At 40.3% G+C, this 24214-nt stretch overlaps 1 protein-coding gene across 1 annotated transcript in view; it reads left to right on the plus strand.

Moving 5' to 3' along the window:
* Window positions 1-21924, plus strand: part of TECRL (trans-2,3-enoyl-CoA reductase like) — a 57229-nt gene extending 35305 nt beyond the window's left edge. The window contains exons 5-12 of the mRNA XM_054295798.1: window positions 10351-10466; window positions 12545-12650; window positions 13728-13800; window positions 15585-15628; window positions 19198-19255; window positions 20142-20227; window positions 20645-20690; window positions 21797-21924. Of these exons, the coding sequence (XP_054151773.1) occupies window positions 10351-10466; window positions 12545-12650; window positions 13728-13800; window positions 15585-15628; window positions 19198-19255; window positions 20142-20227; window positions 20645-20690; window positions 21797-21924 (657 nt within the window). The remainder of the gene's footprint in view (window positions 1-10350; window positions 10467-12544; window positions 12651-13727; window positions 13801-15584; window positions 15629-19197; window positions 19256-20141; window positions 20228-20644; window positions 20691-21796) is intronic.
* Window positions 21925-24214: the final 2290 nt, after the last annotated feature.

A 24214-nucleotide genomic window follows, 5' to 3' on the forward strand; every position in this document is an offset into this window, starting at 1 on the left:
GGGAAAAGCCAGCCTCTGGATCGGCTGTATAAGGTCACATATCCATCCCTGTTGCACTTCTCCCTCTCCTGAGCAGCACAAATTCTGGCAGCTTTTAGTCCCTGTGAAGAGGAACATGACCTGTGTTCATCCTTCCCAGTTCCAAGAGGATCCAGATCCCCAGGGGGTGACCAGCAGTTTACTTCAGTGGAGCTGGAGTTTTTCCCACTGTGTGACCTACCTGTTTGAGTAGAGGTCTGTGAGTTTACTGAGGCTTTACCCCATCCTGATTAATGGCCTGCTGGGACCACACTAATTAATGCTACTCCCGTTTCCTTCACAAATCCATTCCACCACCTCTCAACCATGGAATTCCCTTGCAAAGCAAAATTGTGATTACTGCAGCTTCCTGTTTGCTACAATTAAGTAATCTGCAAGAACCTTATTTATTCTCTCTTTTCCTGGTGGTTTATGTAGCCTAAGACAGTAACATAACTAAAGCTTAATATCCCATTATAAATACTGCAGTTATGACCAGGAGTAGGTACTGCAGGCAGTGGCATTTTTTTATGAGTTAATCTGCATGCAAAAAGTTGACTCTGTGAGTTTTTGAATATTCATCTTATCCCATTCTGCTCCATAGTCTAAATTGTCTCCATTCTCAGTGGGAAAAATCTTCCTAGCCACGTCATTTAAACAGTCAAGAGACTTTTATATTATAGCTAGTCTATAGCAATAGAAAAAAGGTTCACAGAAGACTGTATTCTAACAAGAGCAATTAGAAATGCATTTGTACACAGGATGTGTAGTTTTACTGCCATTTTTACTGTCTTTAGATCTCCTGTGCTCCCATCCCCCTTGATGCTCTACCAGATTTATGCACACAGTGAGGGAGGCTTCTGATTTAAAGATTTGACATTTAAATAAACAAAGCACAGAATAAAAATATTCTTGTCAGCAAAATGATAGCTAAGGTTCAAAGGGCCACATTCAGGTCTGGACTCCAAAAACAGATCCAGAAGGGCATGGAGACATGTTGGTTCTCCAGAGGTCCATGCATTGGGCATAGGTCAGTCTAGGGGAGCCCTCAGCACAGAGTTGGGTTTTCTGGGGCTCTGTCACCTCACTGGAGATCACACCTGAGGGCCAAGAACACAGTGCTGGGAATTTGCACCAAGACAATGACTTCTGGTTTTTAAAAGGGGAGAACAGAATTGATCTCCACCTCCTGGGAGCAGCACCCTTTGCAAACATGCTGTAAAATAAAAGGTGATGCTGCTGTCTGTTCCCAAACAAAAGTTTGTGTATCAATAAGTCTGGCAAAATCAAGACTTCCCTTTTGGAGCATGGACAGTCTCAAATTTACAATACTTGTCACACTCCACCTTGGCAGCTCAAGGCTTTGTTGTCTCCTGTTGCCTGCTTAGTCCCTGTGCCAGAGGCTGGTACCTTGCGGGAAGGATGTCTCCTCCTCCTCCTCAGCTTTCCTAAAACACTGTAGCACAATGACCAAAATATTTCTGGTGTTCTGTGCTGTGGAAGGCCAGACTTCCCCTGGGCTCACACTTCCCCACAGCTCTGAGATTGGCTGACCAGTTTTCAACAAGTTCCAGAGGCTGGATTGCTCTCATGGAGAGAGGAGGACAAATTGGGGTGAGGGATTTGTGATTCTCCTCCCCTGGAACAATTACTTGCCAGTCTCTTTTGAGAAATGAGGTCATTTTCTGGGATAAAAGTAGATATTCAACCTCAGCTGGCTCTTTTACAAGAAAGGAGGTCCTCAAGGCTGGTTTTCAGAATATAATTCAGGGACAAAACAAAACCTGCTTCTTAGTACCATGAAATTTGTTAGAACTCTTGCTCTACTCTCCCTTCTTTTATATAAAACAAATATTACCTGAAACACATAATTTACTTCTGCACAAGGCTTACCAATTTCTTTACCCTGCCTGGAGGGCATAGTTGAGGTTTGCTGACTGATGCTGCAGAGATACTAATGGGAGCTGAGTTTATAGATTTGTTCTGTATGGCCCTGTATAGGATTTTACCCCCAGGAATGTTTGAAATTCCTACCACTGGAGTGATAGCTTTTATTTTTAATCTCTATGCGGTTTTGGGTCTAAGCATGTTTGACAGACACCTCTTTTTACATAACTGCAATGTGGCATGGTGACTTTTTGAAACATTGCTGGTGTTTAACTGCTAAGAATACACACTGCTGCTGTAGTGAAAAGAGGAAAAAAACAGAAAAAAAAATCCATTCTTCTGGCTCAAATTTACACTGCTGCTAAAGCTTTCCTTATTTGAGCAAAGATTGCAATTTCTGATTTATCAGCATCTGTTGTCCTGTTACTACCTGGGCCAGCTACCAAAAGGATCCAAATAGAACTGAGAAAACAGCATAGAACTGAAAAAAAATACTTTACAACCAAGCCTGTGAATTTCAGAAGAATAATCCTGAAACACAGTACTTCAGTAAATATTTTTTCTTAATGTGATTTAAAATTAGGGATTGCTTAAGTACTTTGACTCCTGTGGGTCTTAAAACAGTAAAGCTGGCAGCAGAACTGCTCCACTTCAAATTTTCCAATGAAAAAAGATTTTGCTCAATTTAGAAATGTAGAAGCTAATACTATTTAAACCCAGGAGCATCTTTGAAGTCTGGAAATCCACTAATTTTTCACTAATTCATCTGCTCTCTCCTGGCTGGCAAGCAAATTTATCACCAAGTTAGACACTGTGGGAAATGAGCAAGAGGCCAGGAAGGGATCTGTGTGTGAAGGTCTGTGGGCAGGGGAGGAGGTGCTGCTGTTCTCTCAAGGGGAAAGCAGTGTTTTGGTCAGTGTGGTTCTCTCCTCTTGCATCAAAGTTTTTGGTGCTGTTGGTGAGCAGGAGAGCAGCAGCTTGCTCTGTCTGGCACAGCTCAATCCATTGGTCCTGTAAATGTGGAACAGTCCCAGGAAGTCAGTGGGGTGATTGTGACAGGAAGCAATTTGCATATTGATGGGTTTGGAATAAAAACCAGCCAAACTGCTGCAGACTCATTTTCTCCACCTTCTCTATACAGAGGTTAGACTTGGACTCCCCATGGGGAACAACTTGAGATACTTTCTCTAATTTGGGAACAGAAGAAGAGATTTCAGTAAAGGTTTATAACCTCTCAATGGGATGTAAAAGTACAGACAATTACAAGAGAAGGAAAAAGAGAGGATCTGAGGAGTTTGAAGAAGGGTGAGGACTGGGAATCTCAGCAAACTAGTGAGACAGTATGAAGGTGATAAGAGTAAGAAAACTCATATTATCATAGCTTAGGAAGGAATTTGAGGTCCAGGTAAGAGACAGAGCTGAGGATCTGTTTGATGTATAGGAAAATGTCAATGAATATGGTTCTCAGCAGATACATATCAGGGTTTCCATATTTTGTGGCCAATTCAGACAGAATGAGTCATGGGACTGGGACCCTAAAAATTGAATATCACACTCAGGGAATTGTGGATGCCTGAAAAACTTTGCAGAAGTGCCAAATAAGCATAAAATTTGATTCTATGTGAATCTGTGAGTGGCCTAAGAACAGCTACAAAAAAGTGCCAAAGACAGAAAAATTGTCAAACTGTTTTTTATAGCTAAGTCTCTTGGATCAATAGATAATTTGGTATAGAAGATGATCTCCAGGAAAAAAAAAAGAAGTCACTATTTCCTTGACAGCACATTTTCTACCTACAATTATTTGTAATGCAAAGCACCTCTGTTTTACAGCTAACAATTTGTACTTGGCAGAGGTCTCTGCTAGAACACACATTCCGTGTTGCTCTACCTTGGTACACTTGGCCAAGTCTTGAGCTGATCCCAGTCAAAAGCTGAGGACTTTTTAAAACATTGTGACCTCTCACAAAGGCAAACTACACACACAAGATTGCTCTTATTTTTCATTTAATTAAGTCTAATATTTTTCAGCCTCCAGGGTTATCAGGAGAGAACAGCTTGCCTTTGCCTGATTTCTTGCCATGGTTTTATATTGTCTGTGCCTTTCCTTGGGCCACACACACTTCTGGCTCTTTGTTACTGCCCAGTGGCAGCATGAAGTGAACTGATAAGGGAAGAGGAGATCTCTGAAGCTGCCCAGCTGGCTGATTTGGATTCCTCTGATGCTGCTTCTAATGATGCAAACAGTGTTGCAATAAATTTCTCTCTGGTCTCAGCAACAAATGCCACGATGAACCATGCCAGAGTGTCAATTTTTCAGTTGCCAAAGGGAATTAGGGAGCTGCTAGAAAAATTAATTCTGAGGGTTCTAGTTACTGTTAAGCAAAGTAAAGACTGAAAGACCTATGCCTAAGTATTTATAGGGATGCCCTTGAGTTTTTACCCCTTTGAGTGCAAAAAGAAGGTAGGGGGAATTCAGTAAACATAAGCAGAACAAAATGTTTCTTTCAGTTATACATAATTTTATGCTTAAACCCTTCCTGCTACTTAAGGAACAAAGAGCTGCCTGATGTACAGAGCTGGTAAATGCAGACATTTTCCTATTTGTATTCAGCGGAACTAGGGAGGTTGACATTTTGTCAATCTATGCAAATTGAGCAGTTCTAGTCCCTCTAGAATGCATAAGCCTGGCGCAATTATTTTTTATGGAGAATTTTGCCTGACCCCATCCAGAGTGTGAGGAGAGCACAGAGAAGAGTGAACCACAGGGTGAACCAGTGTTCAGCACAGAGAAGCAGAGACTGAACCAGTGTTTGAGAGGACCAGGTGTCCCTTCACCCAAGCCACTGCCATGGACAAGTCCCTGAATTTCTCTGTATTTCAGCTTCCAAAACATTGGCAAGAAAGTAACAGCATTTTCCACTTTGCAAAGTGCTTTGAGGCTTCTGGATGAAAAGCAAAGATAAGGTTATTTACAATAACCAGGTGTTTAAAAAGCATTACTTTGTTTACATATCACATAGCAGATGACAAATACACATTTTAAAATTATGCACATTATAAGGCAGATTTCAAAATGCTGTCAAAGACCTGGAAAGATGTGGCAGCAAATCTGAACTCACATTGGAGTTTGGTTACAAACAGAATTTGAATTCTTCACTGAATATGTATCAGTACAAACACATACAACATACATATATGTGTATGCATGAGAATAACATCTGTTAATTTGCAACAATTTTCCATTTTGAGTAAGAAACATGAAAGGGCTTGTAGTCTCGTGGAAGAATGTTGACCATAGTAAGAAGTGGTCTGATGCCATGGTTTCAGACAGGTCAGTCTCAGCAGAAGAGAGGAGGAAATTGGGATTTCACTTCCCTTATTTCACAGGCCTGACTCAGGGACCAACAGCATCCATCACTGTTCACCCCCAGCTCCTGAAACTGGCCAGAGTCAGCTGCAATTTGCCTACAAAATCCTAAAACAAATCCATCCCTATCTCTGGTATTTGTGGTAAATACTGAGCAGCAGCCTGAAATACTCACAGACACTGAGTCCCTACAAAATCTGCCCAGAAAATGGAAGTTTCAGGTGCCCCTCCATGCACAATTTAGGTTTTGTAGAATGGATTAGTCAGTTCCATGAGACCTGGAACAAAAGGTAATTGAATATTCAAGCAGCCCTTAAGAACTGTATTACCTGATGCAAAATTGCTGCTGCTGTGGATTTTTGCAAACATGAAAATACAAAATTTTACAAAGGTGAAGATTTAGGGAAGGTGCTAAAATTATGCCATTATCATCCCCAGGTAACTATATGGCCTTTAATGAGGTAACAAAGTGTATGAAGTAGAAATTAAACTAGAAATTAATAATGTTTCTTAATGATCATTAGCTCAAGAGTACTTAGGGCTGGGATTGTAAAAGGAGTCTAAGGCAGTTATATGCTGAGTTTAAAGTGATCTGGGGACTTGGGAGGATTTAACTGCCTGTTTCTCTTGGGTTTCTCTGAAATCCCAGCTGTGCTCTGTACACTCACACACAGCAATGGTCTGTCTGTCTGTCTGACAGCAGGAGATCCTCCTCTTTGTGCAGTATGTGCTGTGCCAGCCTGACCTTGGCCCAGACCTGCAGCTATGCCTTTGTCTCACATTTATCAGAGAAGCTAACACTGTCCATTAGATAATTTATATACTGCAGCTGCTTTTCCATCAGAGTCACCCAGGACATGGCTGAGCTGTTTTGTCTCTCTTGTTGGGCTGAGGGCTACAGACAGTGACCCAAAGCCATTGTCCTGGCTGCAGGCATTACCCTCATCCCATGCCCCATGCTTCCACCCTGACATCCCGTGGGCAGTGGAGGAGAAAGCATCACAAGCAGCATTGGTGCCTGGGAAGCTGGCCCTACATGGCATGGAAAGAGCTGCAGGAAAGGGATCAGCGGGGAAGAGGCTCTATGGCCTTTCCTCAGCTCTGCTGCTTGTCATAAATGAGATAATGTGAGCCTATGCCAAAAGGCAACAAGATAGGGAGTGTTGTGTGATGTTACAGAAAGGGCAGGCCATAAACATTACAGAGAGGAATTAGCTATACCCTCATGTGAAGATACTAATATGTGGGCAGTTCATTTATAACGAATTGGTTGGACTTTTTTCAGATTGCCTCCACTCCACTGCCTGTGTTTACAACTTCCTTTTGTCCTGTCCTGCCTTTTCCCAGCCAGTACACATGGGACTTTAACTCACATCAAAGTCCCTTCCACTCTCTTTGGCAGACCTGTTGGGACAGTGTCAGGCATTATGTCAGCCCAAACAGCCAGAAAATCTTTCCAATATCCTTAAAGAACTCCTTTCACCTCTGCAGCATTCATACTTCCCTAAATATACCTCACAAGGCCTGGGATTTGAATTCCTGGCTGTTTCTCTCTTCAGCAAGGTGTTCCTGGCACAATGAGCTGAATAAGAGATAAAAGAAGCCAGTAAAATCTGGTTTATGCAAGATGCTTTGCTGATTTGCAGATTAGCTCTCCTGTATTGTTTTACCTTTTGTTCCATCATCTCTCGGATCATGGAAACTCCTACTTAGCTCTCTTTTGGCTGGTTTTGGATCTCAGTTTTGATGTTTAGGTAGTGGATATTTCCAGTTTAGGTGTTAGTTATCAGATCTCTGAGGACTGATAACTGAGATGGTTAAAGAAGCTTGATTTTAGCACCCTGTATGCTGACCCTGCTGGGGAGAGTTTTGATTCCAGAATACTTTCATTTAAGAGCACTTTCTCTATGTTACTGAGAATAAGAGGTCTACAGAGTATATAATGTCAGACACTGGAGAGAAGGAAGGTAAGATAACTGGACACTGTGCAAGATATGAAGAAGAGTGTAAAGAAGCGGAAAGAAAAAACAATCTCCTGTTTTCTCTCCTCGGGGAGTTAATGATGAGCTCAACAGTTAAATCCTATTGAGATATGCTCATTGTTATAGAGACATACTGTTCCTCCAGGAAAATATATTTGTGTTCATTATGGATCACCACATTTGGTTGCACTCAATGCATCAAAATAATCTAGGCAGGACCACAAGATGGTAAAGAAAAAATAATTTTCCTCTAAATATTGGTGTTTGGTGGTTTTGTTTTTCTTTTTACATTTCTACAAGGTAAATGTACTCTGTGCTTTGAATGATAACTTTGTAAAAAAAAAAAATTATATACTTTTTCAGAAACAGCAAGCTACAATGTTATTACTTTCAGGCCTTTGTTTAAAATGTGATTATTTTTTTTGCAGATTGTGTCAGCAGAGATTACTAATTTTGAGCACCTATAAAAATGATGGGTTGAACTGATCCTTGACACAACAAGTAACTCCCAAGCCCAGCAATTAGTCAGCTATAGGATGAGTATGAAGATTCTAGTTAGGCTTAATTGCATATAATCATTGAGAATCAATAGTAAAAGAATGGTGCTTGCCCTTGATTGCCAGTGGGTAGAACCAATAATTGTAATGCTGTGTTAATTTAAGACTACTTTCTTGTTCACCTGCTTGAATTAATGGGAATTTTTAGCAGTTTCTCTGCCTGCCTTTCTGAAACTTGTTTTTCATTTATGACAAATTTAAAATCAGTAGGCCAGAGAATGAGAGCAGTGATCACAGCATGGGAGATGCAACAGAAGCAAAGAGTCTGAAACTTACCTAAACTAAAGTAAAGGACAGCAAAAACTACTGCAGGAAATTGAGCCTCATCATCTAAAACAGAATGTTACTGATCTTAACTATGTGCCAGTGTGACTCAGTTATGACCAAGGCAAACACAGTCCTGCCTGCCCAGAGTGATTGCAAATCTCCTGGCTGACCCTGCACCACTGCCTCCACAAGGGTGATGTGACAGACACACAGACAAGGCTGAACCCTGTCCCCACCCTGATGCTGCTCCCCATCACAAACCCCAGCTCAAGAGCCGTCTCAGCTGCTTCTCTGAGTTGCACTCATGCATCTCCCCTTCCTACATCAAACCCCATCACAAAGATTCTGTTATCTTGTGTCTGGAGCTTTGGCTTTTAAAAAGAGATTTTTTTACTAAATCTTGAAACTCTCCTTCTCCTTTCAGCATCTGAAATCAGTCAGGGGGTAAGGGGGGAGCACTTGGTGCAGTGACAAGTAAACACAACTTGGTGCTAAGTCCTGCCAAACTCCTCCTGGAAGCTTTGCAATGTGCTTGTGCCAAACAGATGTTGAAAGCTGGCAGTCACGGATGTACTTTGTGGTGCAGCTCATGGCAGAGAGAAAAAGCTCCACTGAACAAAGCAGCTCATTCCAGGCTCTTCTCCTGACCTGCTCAGACCACATTACCTGCACCTCTGTCCCCTACACCACCACAGTCTAGATTTAGTCTGTTAGGTTTAAATAGAAAAGGCCATCCCTTACAGTGTTTGCAGAGTGCCAGACACAGTGGGCTCACATTTTGGAACAGACCCATACAACTGCTATCAGGACAAAATTCTAATAAGCCCTTGGCTGTGAGGTATCCCACTATGAGTGCTCTTGCACTCCTGGATTAAATATTTTTGCACACACACAAACACACACCTGCTCTTGGGATCATGCAGAGTCTAAACGGAGCACAGGAGTCACAGTGTCACTTGGAACAAAAGGGAATTTGATGTTACCCTGGTAGAGAACACTTAAGTCTGTTGTTACTTTTGGAGACTGTCCTGCTATGAATGGATAAAATTTCAAAATGTTTCCCCCTGTAACAGAGGAAAAGGGAACCTAATTGCCAGATATTCCTGTAGGAAAACCTTTATCTTTCAATGTTCTTCCAAAGAGTGATTAGAAGAACAGCCTGATGGGGAGCCAAATACTAGTTCTGTAAAAGGTGGTCTGAAGTCAGTGTTGCTTCCTTAAGCCACAGGTGTTTATTCATTACAATTCTACAGCAGTGCCAATAGACACCATAAAGCCAAATAACCCAACAGTTATAAATCTTTCTCCCTGAAGCAATGATAAGCACTTGAGATAAGATTTGCCCGTCCTTGTAAATGTGTAGGACTACACCACTTCCATTTTATTCTGGGATTCAGTGCAGTGGTCAGTGACAGGTGATCAAATCTAGATCTCTCATCACTCGAATGTAATTTTACTTCTTCCATTTGTGTGTGGCTTAAGAATGCTCCCCAACAAAAAGCAACGCAGACTGTACCCAACCAAAGTGAGACCTTAAAACTAAGGGTGGCTCATGTCATCTCCATGACTCTGCCTTCTCTCAGCTCTTGTGCCTAGCAGGGGTGTCAGTGGTCAGATGAAATGGTTTCTTCTTTGTTTCTGTGACAGTAGGGCAATTTGTCCAGTCTGCCCACCACAGGCTATTTTTGCTGGTGCCTGTGCAGGGAGGAGAACCACACAGTAACCAAGAAAGAGCTCAAAGCACCATGCAGGCTGGTCCTGCTCTTCCATCCTCCACCAAATTTCAAGCAATGATAGCCTCCCTTCCAGATGACTCTGCAAGCTACCAGGATTCAAAGCTGTGTTTGTTTCTGTCATGCCTGGTTGGCTTTTAACTGGTGTACCACTTAATTGCAAAAAGCACTGGCAGAAAGCAAGCTGCCTTCAGTTTCTTGGCCTTGTTTCTCAGTGTTATTTAGATTCCAAATAGGCACTTGATGGCACAGCCAAAAATATAAAGAGGAGATAACTGTGATTTTGACCACCTTCCATGAAGCATTCCTGACTGGGTTAATGTTCTGCATAGAAACCTATCTCTCATTTCCTAGATGGATTTTACTCCTTTGCTAAAGAGACTGCAGAAGAATCTCTTATGTGTCATTTAAATCCTGAAAATGAAGCCAAAAGTAATTTGAAGGATGAATAGGGGTTGTGGATAGGGGTATTCTTTCTCTCACAACTTTCCTGATATAATTTTCTACTCTGCCACAGCTATTTTATTTTTCATTTCCAGTTTTTTCTAACAGAATACACCGGGCCTCTTCTCATATATCTGCTCTTCTACATTCGCCTCTCAACTATTTATGATCAAGTGGAAAGCAGGAAGAACTTCCGCCACCCAGTGGTTCAGTAAGTGACATTTGTGGGAATTATTTTATCTTCCTGGATCATGAGAAACCAAAGGGATGGAGATGGCAATTCCAGAGCTGAGGATGTTACAGGGGGTATGAGGCTGCCTGCCTTATGTCAGATTCAGTTATTACCAACACCTGTGTGTCATTTTAGCAGCACTCATAAGCTTGACCAAATATGGGATCCCAGCAATGGATCACCATGGAGATTCAGTTATTACCAATACCTGTGTGTCATTTTAGCAGCACTCATAAGCTTGACCAAATATGGGATCCCAGCAATGGATCACCATGGAGATGCAGTGTTTTCCTCAAATACTTTGACATCACGTCAGAAAGTCAAATAATAATCACAGTGGGTAGTAACCCAAAGTCATGCTTGACAGAGAAGACAAGACTTCAGGTGCCCCACTCCCATTCCTGCTCTTGAGATGAGCAGCATCAGCATCCAGCACAGAAGATAACTACCCCAAACCAGCTCCCACCTAGGCACAGGAAGGAGGAAATTCCACAAGTGTGCACGTCATGAGTCAGGTCAAGAAACTCAAAAGAAGCATCTCCACAGGACAGAGGTAGAATGCACCAGGCAGACTGGGAACTTTCACACTTAAAGGGACTTTCCTTCAGTGGAATTGTCCCCATTTTGGGTGATTAGTGCCTGGCAGAAGGGTGACAAGTGATCAAGGAAAGCCTGGACCACTTATAGGAGGGTACACAAGCACCTTGGAGGCTCAAGGACTGTACAGCTTTCCCACACACTTTTTCCACACTGTGACTGCAGAATCAGGGGAACTGGTACACAGCAGAGAAATACAGTGAGTAATAATGCCATTTACAGATGGAGGAACAGGCACTTGGAGAGACATTAAGGGAGTTAGTGGAGCTGGGAATGAGAACACAGAATAATTGAATTCAAATCCAGAGCTGCAAGATGCTTGTCTTCCTTCTCTTGTGCATATGCTTAAAAGGAGAGAGTTTCTGGCAGCATAGAAGAACCTGCAATGCCTTTGCCTTCTTTTAGGTGGGCAAGGGTTGTGCAGAATCCTGCCAGTGACCAGTCCTTAATGGGTTCATCTGAGGTCCTCATCCTAAGCCAAATTAATTTAAAAATTTCCAGCAAAGCTGGAAATTTGCTCCAGGCTTTGGATAAGTCGTTAATTGTTCAAAATTCTCTTAGCTCAACTCTCTCTGGTTTAATTACTTTGAAATTGTTTAATCTTTGACTTTAGCTACCATACACAATGCATAATAAAATTATTTGAGAATTCACATGCTGAAAAACACTTTTCATTTATGTCTTGTAATTGGTTTGCAGCAGGAAGGGCTATGGTAGTACAGTAAATGTAACCAAGATAAAATGCCATCAGGAATCACTCCTGACATTTGTTTCTGAAACTCAATCACTAGGAGCTGCAGCTCATTCTCAGAAGCAAATCAGCAATGCCTGTTATTGTTTCATAATCTTCCTCAAAAGAGAATCAATATAATAATTTCTACCACAATTGCCTCATTTCTTTATAACAGGCAACAAAAAAGCCATCAGAACGGATTAACTCGCAACAAAATCTCATTTTGCGTCCACAAGGAAATGAAACACAAACTACCTCCATGTAGCTACTTGAGTTGGCAAAGGACAAGGAGACCATTCAGAAGACATTCAGAATGTTTTTAAATGTCAGACACATCCTACAGGAGCATTAAGGTGGCCTTAAAACGTGGGAGACATCTTTTGGAAAGGCACGTCAGACGCCTGGCTGTACACGCAGCTGTCCTGTCTAAATGTCTTGTCAGGACTATGTATCACATTCAGAGCTCCAGGAGCTCTTTTTATTTCAAGGCTAGTAAAAATAAGTTGCATCCCTGCAAAATGCAAGCAACTTTGTCTAACACTGAAAATTATTCCATTAATCTTTGGTTCCAGATGCTTCGATTAAGACAATATCTTAAATCCCACAATTTTAATGTGACTCTGCAGTTTTGGAGTATTAGTTCTTATTCCTTTCATGACATTAACTCTGAAGTAATAAAAACAATCTTTCACTTACCTTAATTTCTTTTTTTTTCTGTGTCTTGCAGCTTGGCCTGCTTCTGTCACTGTTTACACTACATCAGGCATCTTCTGGAGACATTATTTGTTCACAAGTTTTCGGAAGGGCACACTCCTCTGAAAAATATGATAAAGGTGACAATATTTTTATCATCTTGTGTAAAAGAGAATATCCTCATATCAAAGCAGTCCTAGGAAGAAGATAGGGAAATAAAAATTAATTTATTTTGTAGCTCCAGGAATTATGTTTAGTGAAAATACAGATAACAGGATGGATTTCAGGACCATGTCCCCAAGGACATAAATTGAAATCAGTGTCCATTTTTGCTCCTGCATGTAAATGTCCACTTTGACTCATTCACCCAAGGGGCTGATTGTCAAGTCCAGGTTATTTTTCAGACTCAGTACTATTTTATGGTGATAGCTGCTGCTGCAACATCTAGCATTGTTGACAGAAATCATACACTGCTTCCTTGGTGCAGTATAAATACAGAGCAAGAAACAGCCTTGTGCTAGGGAGTGAAAATCAAATTACAAGTAGGAAAAAACACCATTCTCCTTCTACAGATGGAGGCCTCAGGCAGGAAGATACTGAGCTGGCCAGGTCTTCTCTCATCCAAAGCCTCCTGAATTTCAACAGTGTGTCATTACTCACAGGCCTTCTTTTCTTTTATTTTACACACTCTGTCTTGGCCATTTTGTATCACCCCCCCATTCCATTCAGTGTGATGTAAAGACCCTCCCTTTAAACACTTAGGATTCCGGTGAAGGAGATTTAGACATGGCTACGATACAGGGCTTCACTTTTTCTTGTTTTGTCTGGTTTAGTGTTCTGTTTGTCTTGCTCTATCTTGCTTGGAAATGCCAAATTTCAGATACAGTAACAGCTCAGCTGTGTTAACTAGCACTAGATTTTTAATAGCACTGCTCGTAGAAATGTGATCTTCAGCAGTAAAATCAAAAAAGGAGAAGACAAGTGCCAATTCCTACCACAGGAATAAAACAACAAAATAATAAAACATCTACGCTATATCCCAAGTTTATTTTTTACTGCCTTCACAGCAACTTAGAAAAATATATATTCTAAGGCTCACAAGCAACTGCAAAGCCTTTCAATGGTCTCAGGTTTTGCTCTTGGCAGAATTTATACTTTGAAAGTTACAGTTTGCACTTCCTTATTGCCCTTTCAAAAAAATTATCTGTCTGTTCCAGGGCTGTGCCTTTTACTGGGGATTCACATCCTGGATTGCATACTACATCAACCACCCACGGTACACGCCGCCATGTAGGTATGGGCAGGACACAAAACTGACAAACTCGCTCTGGAAAAGTCTTTGCTGTGTAACCTGAAGTTCTCCAAAATCAAGAAATGGGTCCCACATTAAATCATATGGCTGATCCAGCCAGAAATCAGTCTTTGCTCCCTGTCAGGAGGAAGATTGTTGTGTTGGAAGCAACTCTGCTTTGTGCCACTGAATGTTCGTGCCTGTTCAGCAATGGTCAATCGCTGTCCTGTTTATGAACACAACATTTTGGACAAGCAGAGAAAACACAAAGATCAATATATTTTGCTTATCTACACAACAATTGTACTAAAGAAGTCAGGAGAGAAATAGAGCTGGTGAGCTGGTTGCATTTTCTTGGAGGAGATATTTATTTGCTAAAGATACATCCTTTTCATGAAAATTAAGCTTTTTTTTTTTTCCCCCCTCTGAGAAACCAGTAAAAATCCATTACATACTGCTGATAACACAAATATTTTTTTTTTAATTTTTGGATTTCATCCATCATTTTGTTCCCTCTCATCATATTTTATTTTTGCACTGCTGTTTCTTTATGATTTTTTTCTGTTTTCTCTGTGCACTTTTGCTTCTTTTGAGAATAATTGGCACAGATTTTATATTCTGCTACCTTACTTTCCTTGTTATACCTTAGTCTTTCTTTTCCTCTGTATCTCAGATTTATACATGAACTTTGGGGAAAAAACCTTTGCTTTGCCATTTTTATTTACACTTAGTTATATTGCTAAATTTTTTTCAATCAAAAATTTCCCCTAGATGACACTTGCTTTTCTTTCAAACTAGCACCAACAAAATACAAAAGTTGTATTTCAAAATTATGTGATTCATTGAATGACAGTTGGATTTGGTGTGGCTTTGATAACAATGCTGCAAACAATGCAGAAACCTCCCTAGACACAGTTTTTAGCAGTCTGGGCTATCAAATCAATAAGTGCAGCTTCTTTATAGGGGAAGCTCTTTGTTCAAGACACAAAAGAGGAAGCATCCAGAAGAAATATTTCTAATTCCCTGCCACTGCTTTAAAATGCCTTTGGCACCACAGAGGGGTCCTATGCCAGCCAGGAAAAGGGAGTTCTCAAAAGTAAAGGCTTGATGAGACATGGCCAAGGCAAGTGAGGTAGGTACACGTGGTTTGTGTCCCCCAGCCATGACCAAGGTTTGCTTGGGAATTGTAAACCTTTGGACATGAACATGGTAGAGCCCTACACTGGTTTGGGGACAACCAGAAAAAGGAGGGGGCAGCCAGATGGCAGGTAAAATTTGCAATTATTAAATGTATTTCCTGCATGACTGTGAAGCAGGTAGTGGCTGTGTAGTAAAGCCTCACCATTGCCTCACTATTAAAGTAAAAAGAAGGCAATGGCTAGGTTATGCATTGAGTTTTCTGCTCCTGGAAGTAGAAGGGTCTATGGATAAGGCTGCAATTCTCAGCCTGATTTTGACACTGACCTTCACTCCACTCCCTTCCTTGCCTTTTGAGGGGATTCACCACCACCAGTTGCTTTGACAAAACACTTGGATAGATGAAGCTGGCAAATACTAAAAAAGTTGGGTGAAAACTGCCTTGAGATCAGTGGTGTAAAACTGGCATTTCTAGAGTGCTGTTACTGGTTGTATTGTCTTCATATTGTGTGTGATAATATCCAATCTCTCTGCAGAGCCTGTCAGGAAAGAAGCATTTCTGCTCCTCAGCACTAGATTAATTTCATCCATAGCAAACCATGTGCATACCGTAAAATGCAATTTATAACTTCATTCTGTTTTCTAGCATTTGGCCACAAACAAGTTTCTTATGCTGCTCTTGCTTTTCTGGTATGTACAAAAATGAAGTTTTATTTATGATGATGGAATAGGATTAACTCACAATTTAACAAAATGCAGTAATGCTTCTGTGCATTTGTGTGTATAAGTACATATAAGTCCATGCCCATAGCCTTGTGTACTTTGACTGGATTTAGTACTCATCTATTAAGGTTTCTCAGTCAGAGAGTGTTCTACTAATATTTATGTACACAGAGTTTAAACTGAAGTACTGTATTTGAGAGCCGTGAGAACATCATCAGCATGATTACTACTGGTAATTGTGTTAGAACACTAATATTTAGACAGACTGAACCTTGTCATTTTTAAAACATTGAAGTATTATGTATCAAGCAGACTTTGCAATTGTTCAGTACCCTGAATAACTTACATCAACAGCTATTAAAAACAATATAAATAAACCTTGCCAGATTGGGAAAAACCAATTTGGGATAAACTAAGGGAAAGTGTAGCTGATGAAGGATGGCTGAGACTACCCAACTTGCTGTTTGAACATAACTTTATAGCGAGCCAGAGGCTTGGTAAGAAGTTCTCATGGAAATGTATATCCCCTCTGTCCTCTGGAAATGCTGAGCCAGAGCCAAAGCATCCTTTTTGAAAATCAGATACAAACCAGTTTCCAGAAATATGACAGGGTGATGGGACAATCTAGGCTCCTTCAGGCAAACAATATTCAGAAAAACGTCCATAAACTCGTTAGCAATATTTTAATGCTTTTGTAAAACAGGACCCTTAAAGGTCACAGTTTTGGCAGTGTTTGTCTCTGAGTCTGTCCATGCAGTTCTCAGCTTTTCTTGCTCTAACAAGGTACAGCAAAGACAAGAAAAATTCCTCTATGAAGAAGTTCACACACTCCATGATGCTCTAGAGCCAAAAGCAATAGCCCAGTACCGCAGAGACAGGAGGCTGTGGCACTGGCAGCCAGCAGTACACCCAGACCCTGCTGTGGGCACCCTCCCCAGGCTCAGGGGGTGCTTGAACCCAAGCAAACTGCTTGCCTGAATGTTCAGTGCTGCCAGCAAAACTAGTCCTCATCAAAGTCTCTGCTTAGAGAAAGCCTCCTGTTCCTTTGAAACATCCTTCCCTGCACCAGTGGAACGTGCCCTGCAAGGAAAATGCTGCCATCAAGCAAAAGGATGAGTCCTGTTGGGGGTGTTTGCTATAAAATACATCAATCCCCTTAAGGTCTGCATCAGCACCTGGTCTAGGCTCTGCATTCTTACAGCTCTTTTGAGAGCTCCCTACCCATGGAAACTCAAGACCTGTCCCTTTGAGATCTCACGTTGGCAGATTCCCAGACAAAGAATTTAAAACATCAACATACGAAATAAAATAATTTGAGCTGTTTTCACAGGTTTCCAAAACATATGAATAAAATAATTGGAAGATTTCTTTTCTTTTTGACTCCCTTTTAAGTCTTGTCTTTATTACACATCCTGATTTAAGTGTATACATCTGCAGCTGCTGTAAACAACAGTACTGAGTAATATGAAGAATTTCTGCAGGTCCTCCTGGAAGATTCTCATGTTTAGAGAAATTAAGCTTTGCAGGGATTGTTTTTCTCATAGGGTACACTTGGAATATAAAGAGGGGAAACAGTGCGTAGGCTTCAATATTTTATTATTGTCAATAGCTTCAGCTTTTTCTCTGCTGTTTCCCGTTGCCCCATATTTTATATATGATAAACTGAGGACTAGATTAAATTTAGCATGTAGAACATTTACAGTCACATGTCTAAAGAGGGACATAAGAGTTAATCACAGCAGAATGCAGCTGCAGAGTCAAAGGTAAGCCGATAAAAATCCCTGCAGAAATGCCTTTAGCTTGTTTCACTTAGAATTAGTAGGGGTTAATTATAGTGTGTGAACATCTCTTGCTCTACAATACTATAGGCATCTCATTAACTATAGAATTTTACAAAACCACTTCTAACCACAAAAACTATTTCTTTAAAATAATACCAATCAGAAAAAAACAAATCACGTTCCCAGCTCATAATTGGAAGTATGTAAATTAAAATTACGTCCACTGCTATGCTTAGAGTTATAGCTTCTGATATGGCATTTTATAATGGAATTTCATTTTCTGGCTATTTAGTGTTTTACATCTGGTATTTATAGTAGAGGATTGTCAGTTAGCTGGAATTAAAAGAATTTAAAAGGACAGCAGGACTTGAACTGTAACTACCTATCCATGCAGAATAACAGCTAATAACAGATCTATTTATGAATAAACCTGATTTGAATCTTCCAAACAAACTCCACAAAAATCTCTGCCAAAATGGAGAAAATTCTTCAACAATTCTTCTATCTACAATGTTCTTTCAGGTAATAGCACATTTCAATATAAAATGAAATTACATATTTCTTTCAATTAGCTTCAAAAGAAATTTGTTATGGATGACTTTCAGAATTGACTTAAAAATGACAGTTGAAGTTATTCCTTTTTTGTATTAATTTTGTAACTTCACAATTTTAACAACTAGGTTTTAACATTTTCCTTTTCATTTTAATTTCTTCAACATTTTTGACCCTTGCAAGATATAGAATTATAAATTATATAAGAAAATGCAAATTTTAACACTGCATTTTTTCAATTTGAGAGGCCAAATCATCCTTCAAAACCAGAAATTATTAAAAAAAGTTCAATTCAGCCTGAGCTTGAACTGCATACACCGTTTTAGTTTTCTTCACAGAGTAGGGGAAAAAAATGAAAACCATAAAATTATATAGTTGTGATGACAGGTTATCTTCTTCAGGAATTTAAACTGATTTTCCTACCAGTTCCCATTTTAAATATGGGCAAATATTGATTTTCATTTTTCAGCAGTCGTAAGTGATGAAGTACTGAAGGGCTGAAGCACATCTGAAATCAGCCTGTGCTGCAGGGTGTAAAACCAAATGGAGAGAAATGGTACTGCTACCAAAGGTTTGAAATACCTGAATGTTAGACACCATCTTTGAGCAGTTGGTTATGGCTGGAAACGGCGTAACCAGAGAGTTCCAGAACCAGGAATAGGACTGGCTCCCTTCCTTTATCAATCCCTGACTAGGGATTGATAACTTTCAACCAGTTTGCCTTTTAGAGATTACTGCTTTTTTAAATCACCCTTTTATCCCTTCCTGTTCTGCTGAACACCTTTGAAAGCGTGTGTAGGAAGAGGGGTAGGGACATTAACCAGTGACACCTTTACAAAACGAGAAAGTCAGCTTTTCACCTGCTTCTCTGCAGCTTGGATTAAATCCAGAAAAAAATCAAGAAGAGCATCTTGATGGATTCCTTAGAACCAGGGATGTTGCACAGGCTGGGCATGGGAACCCCACTAAAGGCCTGGCTGCACAGAGCTCTGTGGAGATGTTCCAGGGGCTTTCACTCAATGTTTTCCACAACGTTCACTGGACACTCATGTGTGTGACAGAAATCACAGGCTGTTTTCTGGAATACATGTTTCCTGGATACAGAGACTGAGTTGTAACGGGGAGGGTTCTGGTTATGCACTGCACACAGTTGCCACAGCCTTTTAGGCATATGACTGAAAATATGTTTTTAATGTCTTGCAGATGTGTGAAGCTGGAAATCACTTTATCAACGTAGCTTTAGCTCACCAAACCAATTCAGGTCTGTCTTTGTTTCCTGTTCCTTAACCTAGCCATCTTCTGCTGTTATACAGTAATTTATGTACCTACAGCCACTGAATAAAGAAAGATGAACTAGTAACCATGCCATTGGTCTAACACCTTCAAAAATTTGTGACAAGAAAACATTAGTAGCACTGCTGTTGTTTCAAAACTTATAGCAAATTTATCTTAATTAGACACAAGTGCAATTTAAATATGGATTTAAGTGTTGAAGTTCTTTAAAGCATGCTGGTGACTGACATCAATGTATTTAATTTTAAATAAGTCTCAAAAACTTCTAAATTATATTGCAGAGTTTTTAGACAAATTCTTCTCAGGCAAAGATGTACATGCATATATTCAAATACACAGAGACAGACTCATGAATACTTATACAGTGTATATATATGCTCTTAACAGGTTGGGGTTTCTGCATTTGTGTGTCATGAGAATAAAGGTTATGCAATATATACCAGAAAGTAAAATATGTTTTCAGACACTAATAGTGTAATTTCTCCACTAGAACACCCTATTAAAGAAAATACCACAGTATGATCAACTACACACACAGAAGTCAATTTCCTTTCTGGAATGTTTTCATGCGCTGTGGTTAGGAAACTGCTTATGTTATTTCTTGCAAGGGGCTTAATTCAGCTTAAAAGCAGAAAGAGCCAAAAAATTGATTTAAGTTCTTTCTCACTGGGATAAATACAGCTTTTGCTACCTCAAAAGATTTCACTGAAACTTTTCTAACAGGTTGTACCCTGAGAGCATTGGCCCAGGGGATTGCTGTTACAGAGGCAGGCTGTGATAAGGCTCAGCTCCCCTCTCCCTGGACTGAAACTGGTTCTGATTTTCCCCACCCTTGTTTTTTTCCCTTTCACAAGGAAATAGAACCTGTTTTCCAAGTCCAACCTACAACCCCTTCACGTGGCTCTTCCTGCTGGTATCCTGTCCCAACTACACATATGAGGTACATGACTTTCTTCTGCTTATGTGCAAAGGGTAGGTGGGTACTGTTTCAGCTTTTGTCTGCAGAAAATCTGCAACACCTCCACGCAGTTTCCTCTGCACATCCATCCTCGTGCTTTGTATGTCAGAATCTCCTTGCTCCCACAAACATTTCTCCACCAGACCCTCTGCTTCCCTCACATCCCTACCACATGGACTTTTCTCTATATTTCCCTCCACTACACTCTCCCCAGTGATCTAAAATTTACCACCCATCCCTTCACCGCATCCAGCACACTGGGGGGTTAATTTCTTACTATTTTTCCTCTCCCATTTCCAGTACAAGTACCACACTCTTTTTCCATGGGGAGCTTTTGAAAACTTGCCGTTTTGCTTTACATAAAATATAGAACTAACTGTGCCTTTTTCTTTGCAACAGGCTGGGTCTTGGATTAGTTTCACGGTGATGACACAAACTCTGCCAGGTAAGTTTGAAACAGAATGAAGACAGCATTTAAAGTGTCTGTGGAAGAGAATTCTAGAAATCTAAGATTTGCCAAAAAAGTTTATAGTATATGAAATATTGCCATCAAATTTGCCATATGAGATAAACCTCCAAGATGCTCTTAAGAGCAGCCTGCTTAGTGGAATCTGAGACTCTTCCTCAGTACTTGGCTGCATTCTTAGAAGACCTAAACACTCACACAAAAATATGGTCCCTGGGACTGAGCTATCCAAAACATTCAGTTTTTAAATTATTTTTCCATTTCAAAACAGAAACCTATAAAAACTACTTGTAAGAAGTAGCCCCACACAGCTTACAAATGGAAAAGAACGAATTTCAAAAGTGGGTTAAACTGCATCATGCAAAAAATAAATTGAAATTTTGTTTGAAAAGATGAAAAGTTCTTGTGTTTTAGGCTTTGGTATGAAAATTCCCTGTAAGTCTGGGGACAATGTAGGGCTGTCCCTACAGTGGCAGGAGCAGAAACATATGCAGCACACTCATCCTTGCTGTAATTGTCCCAGACATAGCTTGACTGGACACCAAATGGATGTTTCTGATTAACCACCTCCACATTAATCAAAGGATAATGAATTTGCAAAATGCAAATGCAGTAAAATGATCCCCTATTTGGTGCCTATTTGTTGGATCTGGCAGCTACTGCCTACTTGCTTTAGGGCCAAGCTCTCCCTCTACACAGCAGGGAGTTGGAGCACAGCTCCCTGCCATGGTTGGGAGCCAGAGGTAGAAACAAAGAGGTGTTGGAGTTCAAAAGTAAACTAGAAATATGGTCGAGGGAGGTCATGAGTTGAGACAGCACCATGGCCAAGGAAGCCTTGTGATATATGGATTTATGTGAAGTCAGAGGTGGTACAGGGTGTGTCTAACAAATGTGAAGGTAATCTGTGTGAATTCTGAGGGGGAGGCTGAGCCTTGGGCTATGGTATACCAGGCTGAGAGGAACTGCTGTGTTCCCTCTGCCCACAAAAGAGACTGCAAATATTTCCATAAACCCTACTGCATCTCCAGAAACAGGCACTGAAAGAGCACACATGATCCCTTTCTTCGAATCTTTTCCCCTGCTAGTTGGCATCTTTGCCTTCCTGATGGTCATCCAGATGTCTCTGTGGGCCCAGAAGAAACACAAGCTGTATCTGAAGAGATTTTATCCAGAAGTGAGAAGAAAAGCAGCTATGATCCCCATCATCTTCTGAGATTGCCACCAGAGTAGGAGCCTGAGTGTACACTCCAGAGCCAACTCAGAGTAAATGAGCCATTTCATTCAGGAACTAAGTGGAACAGAGGAAAAACTATTGGATATCTTTTTCAGGAAATTAACAGTTCAAGATGAAGAGGTTTTAATTAAATGCAAAAATTTAGCTCTTGAATTCTTGGTTCCTGCTAAAAGATATGATTTAATTAGATTTTCTGTAATGGAGCTAATTGAAAAGGGACAAGAAAATTGCTTACATTGAATGCTAGATATTTAGCTGGTGTAAATGGGCACAGATGCTGCTAAAATTAATGAACATGACTCATCTGCCACATTCAGGTATGGTAATTTTAAGGTTCAGTGTTAGATGTTGAGGAGAGTCTTTTGATTTTTTCATCATAAGATGTTTCACAGCCTTATTTTTACTAAACTGCACAGAAAAAGCACATTCTGCCTCAGCTCCTCTAAGGCATCACATCAAAGGATGACCACTATGCTGTGAACACTGTTTAGTCAAGCTTCACTGAGTTGGTTTTTTTTAAATCAAATCTCATAACAAATTGTTTAATACAAATTGCCTTAAATTGCTCATTGCAAAGAGGACTGTCTTTCTTTTATTTTTAGGCAGGCAGATCAGCCCCACAATCCCACAAGGGGACCGCTTGTGACCGCTTCCCATCTTGTAACTAATTTGGGGCATAACCTTGGGTACATCACTGAGGATCACTTCCCTTTCTCACACTGAACAGTCTGGGAATAGCAGAGAACCTTCTGCACTAACAAGTGTGTTCAGATCCCCTTGTTCAGTGCCTGACTGCATCCAGACACCATTCACCTTTACTTGTGTGAAGCAGTGTGGAATCCTTGGGCACAAGGTGAAACAGAGTGTGGCACAGGAAAGAGATGCCAAATGCATTTCAGTCCATATCTGAACTGCTTCAGGTGGACACTGCTGACAGGCTTCAGCTCCCCTTTGCCTTGGCCAGACTCTATCTGCTACTTTGCTTTCCATGACATTATTTTTTAAGGGATTCTCTGGGCTTGTTATTCAAGCCCTGGAAATCCTGAGTAGCTCTCTTTGCAAATCAGTGGCACCCATGTCATGCAGGAGCTCAATTTCAGTAAGGCAGAGTAAAAGAACCAGAACTGTTTCAGCAGGTGTTAGGATATGAAGAGTTAGAGCATTGAGTCCAGCTTTCATTCTATTTCTGTTGCACATTTTGGCGCCCTTAGGCTGGTAAAAAAAATCTTGCCTAAAGAATTTTATAATCATTAGAGAAACACTGGAGTACACCAGCAAGGCAGGCAGTTCATCTCCTAAAGGTGCTGTTATCTTTGCTCCAGCTCAAGTGTTCTAACAAAGTTAATTTGCCTGGTAAATTGGGTTCACATCCCTCTTCTAATGTCTAACTTGCAACACTTATCCTATTAGCCACTGTAACTCAGTTTCATCTTTGTAATGTAAATACATCACTTTCCATATTTTTTAACTTGCAACCTGTGAAATAAAATTTTTATTCCTCTCAATGGAAAACCCTAATCAAAGTGAATATCCAATTCTCCAACCCGGACTGCTAATAAAGATCTATTTTTGAAAAATTATTTTCTGTACTCTTTAATCAAATACTTAACCACAATATTTTTAGAAGTCTTGTTTTCCCAGAAAATGTTAGATGTGTGAATAAAGGTGGTTGTCTGTTTTTTTTTTTTAATCCAGCTACTGAAATTCTTTTCCCTTTGTGTTTATTAAATTAATAAAATAATTCTTATTTTAGCAATCTTAAAGTTAACGTAGTCCATATAGGAGAGTAACTTATTAAAATCAATTAGATATCTTTTAATCTTTTGATTGCCATGGCTGCAGCTTTAAGTCTGCTCAAGGCATGTTTCCAGTGGGATTCCAATTGCTAGGAACACAGTTCCTATTCAATAGTTAGCTTAGGTGGAAGAAATACTTCTGGAATTGTTAACCCCCCGTTTATTAGTTGGTTATTCAGTGCATGGGGTGAGGGGAAAAGTTTTGGCTCCTGAAGTAAAGGAAAAAGTAAAGTACAGGGTGAGAGCAAACACTAGGTAAGAACAAATGAAGATACATTGCAGAAGGCTGTCTCAGATAAACATGATAGATATTTTGAGTTTCACCAGTGGGGTGTTGATGAGCTAAAACTGCTCTGAACAGTGCTAAATGGCCTCACAAACAGCAATAAATCTAACTCCCTGCACCTTTACCTTCCTACACATCCTCCTCTGATTTTCAAGGCAAGTTCCATGCAATTAGAAAAGGTAAGTTA

The sequence above is a fragment of the Melozone crissalis genome, unplaced genomic scaffold (assembly GCF_028551555.1).
Source record: "Melozone crissalis strain CALT ecotype California unplaced genomic scaffold, PUWL_Pcris_2 ptg000006l_1, whole genome shotgun sequence".
Lineage (NCBI taxonomy): Eukaryota > Metazoa > Chordata > Aves > Passeriformes > Passerellidae > Melozone > Melozone crissalis.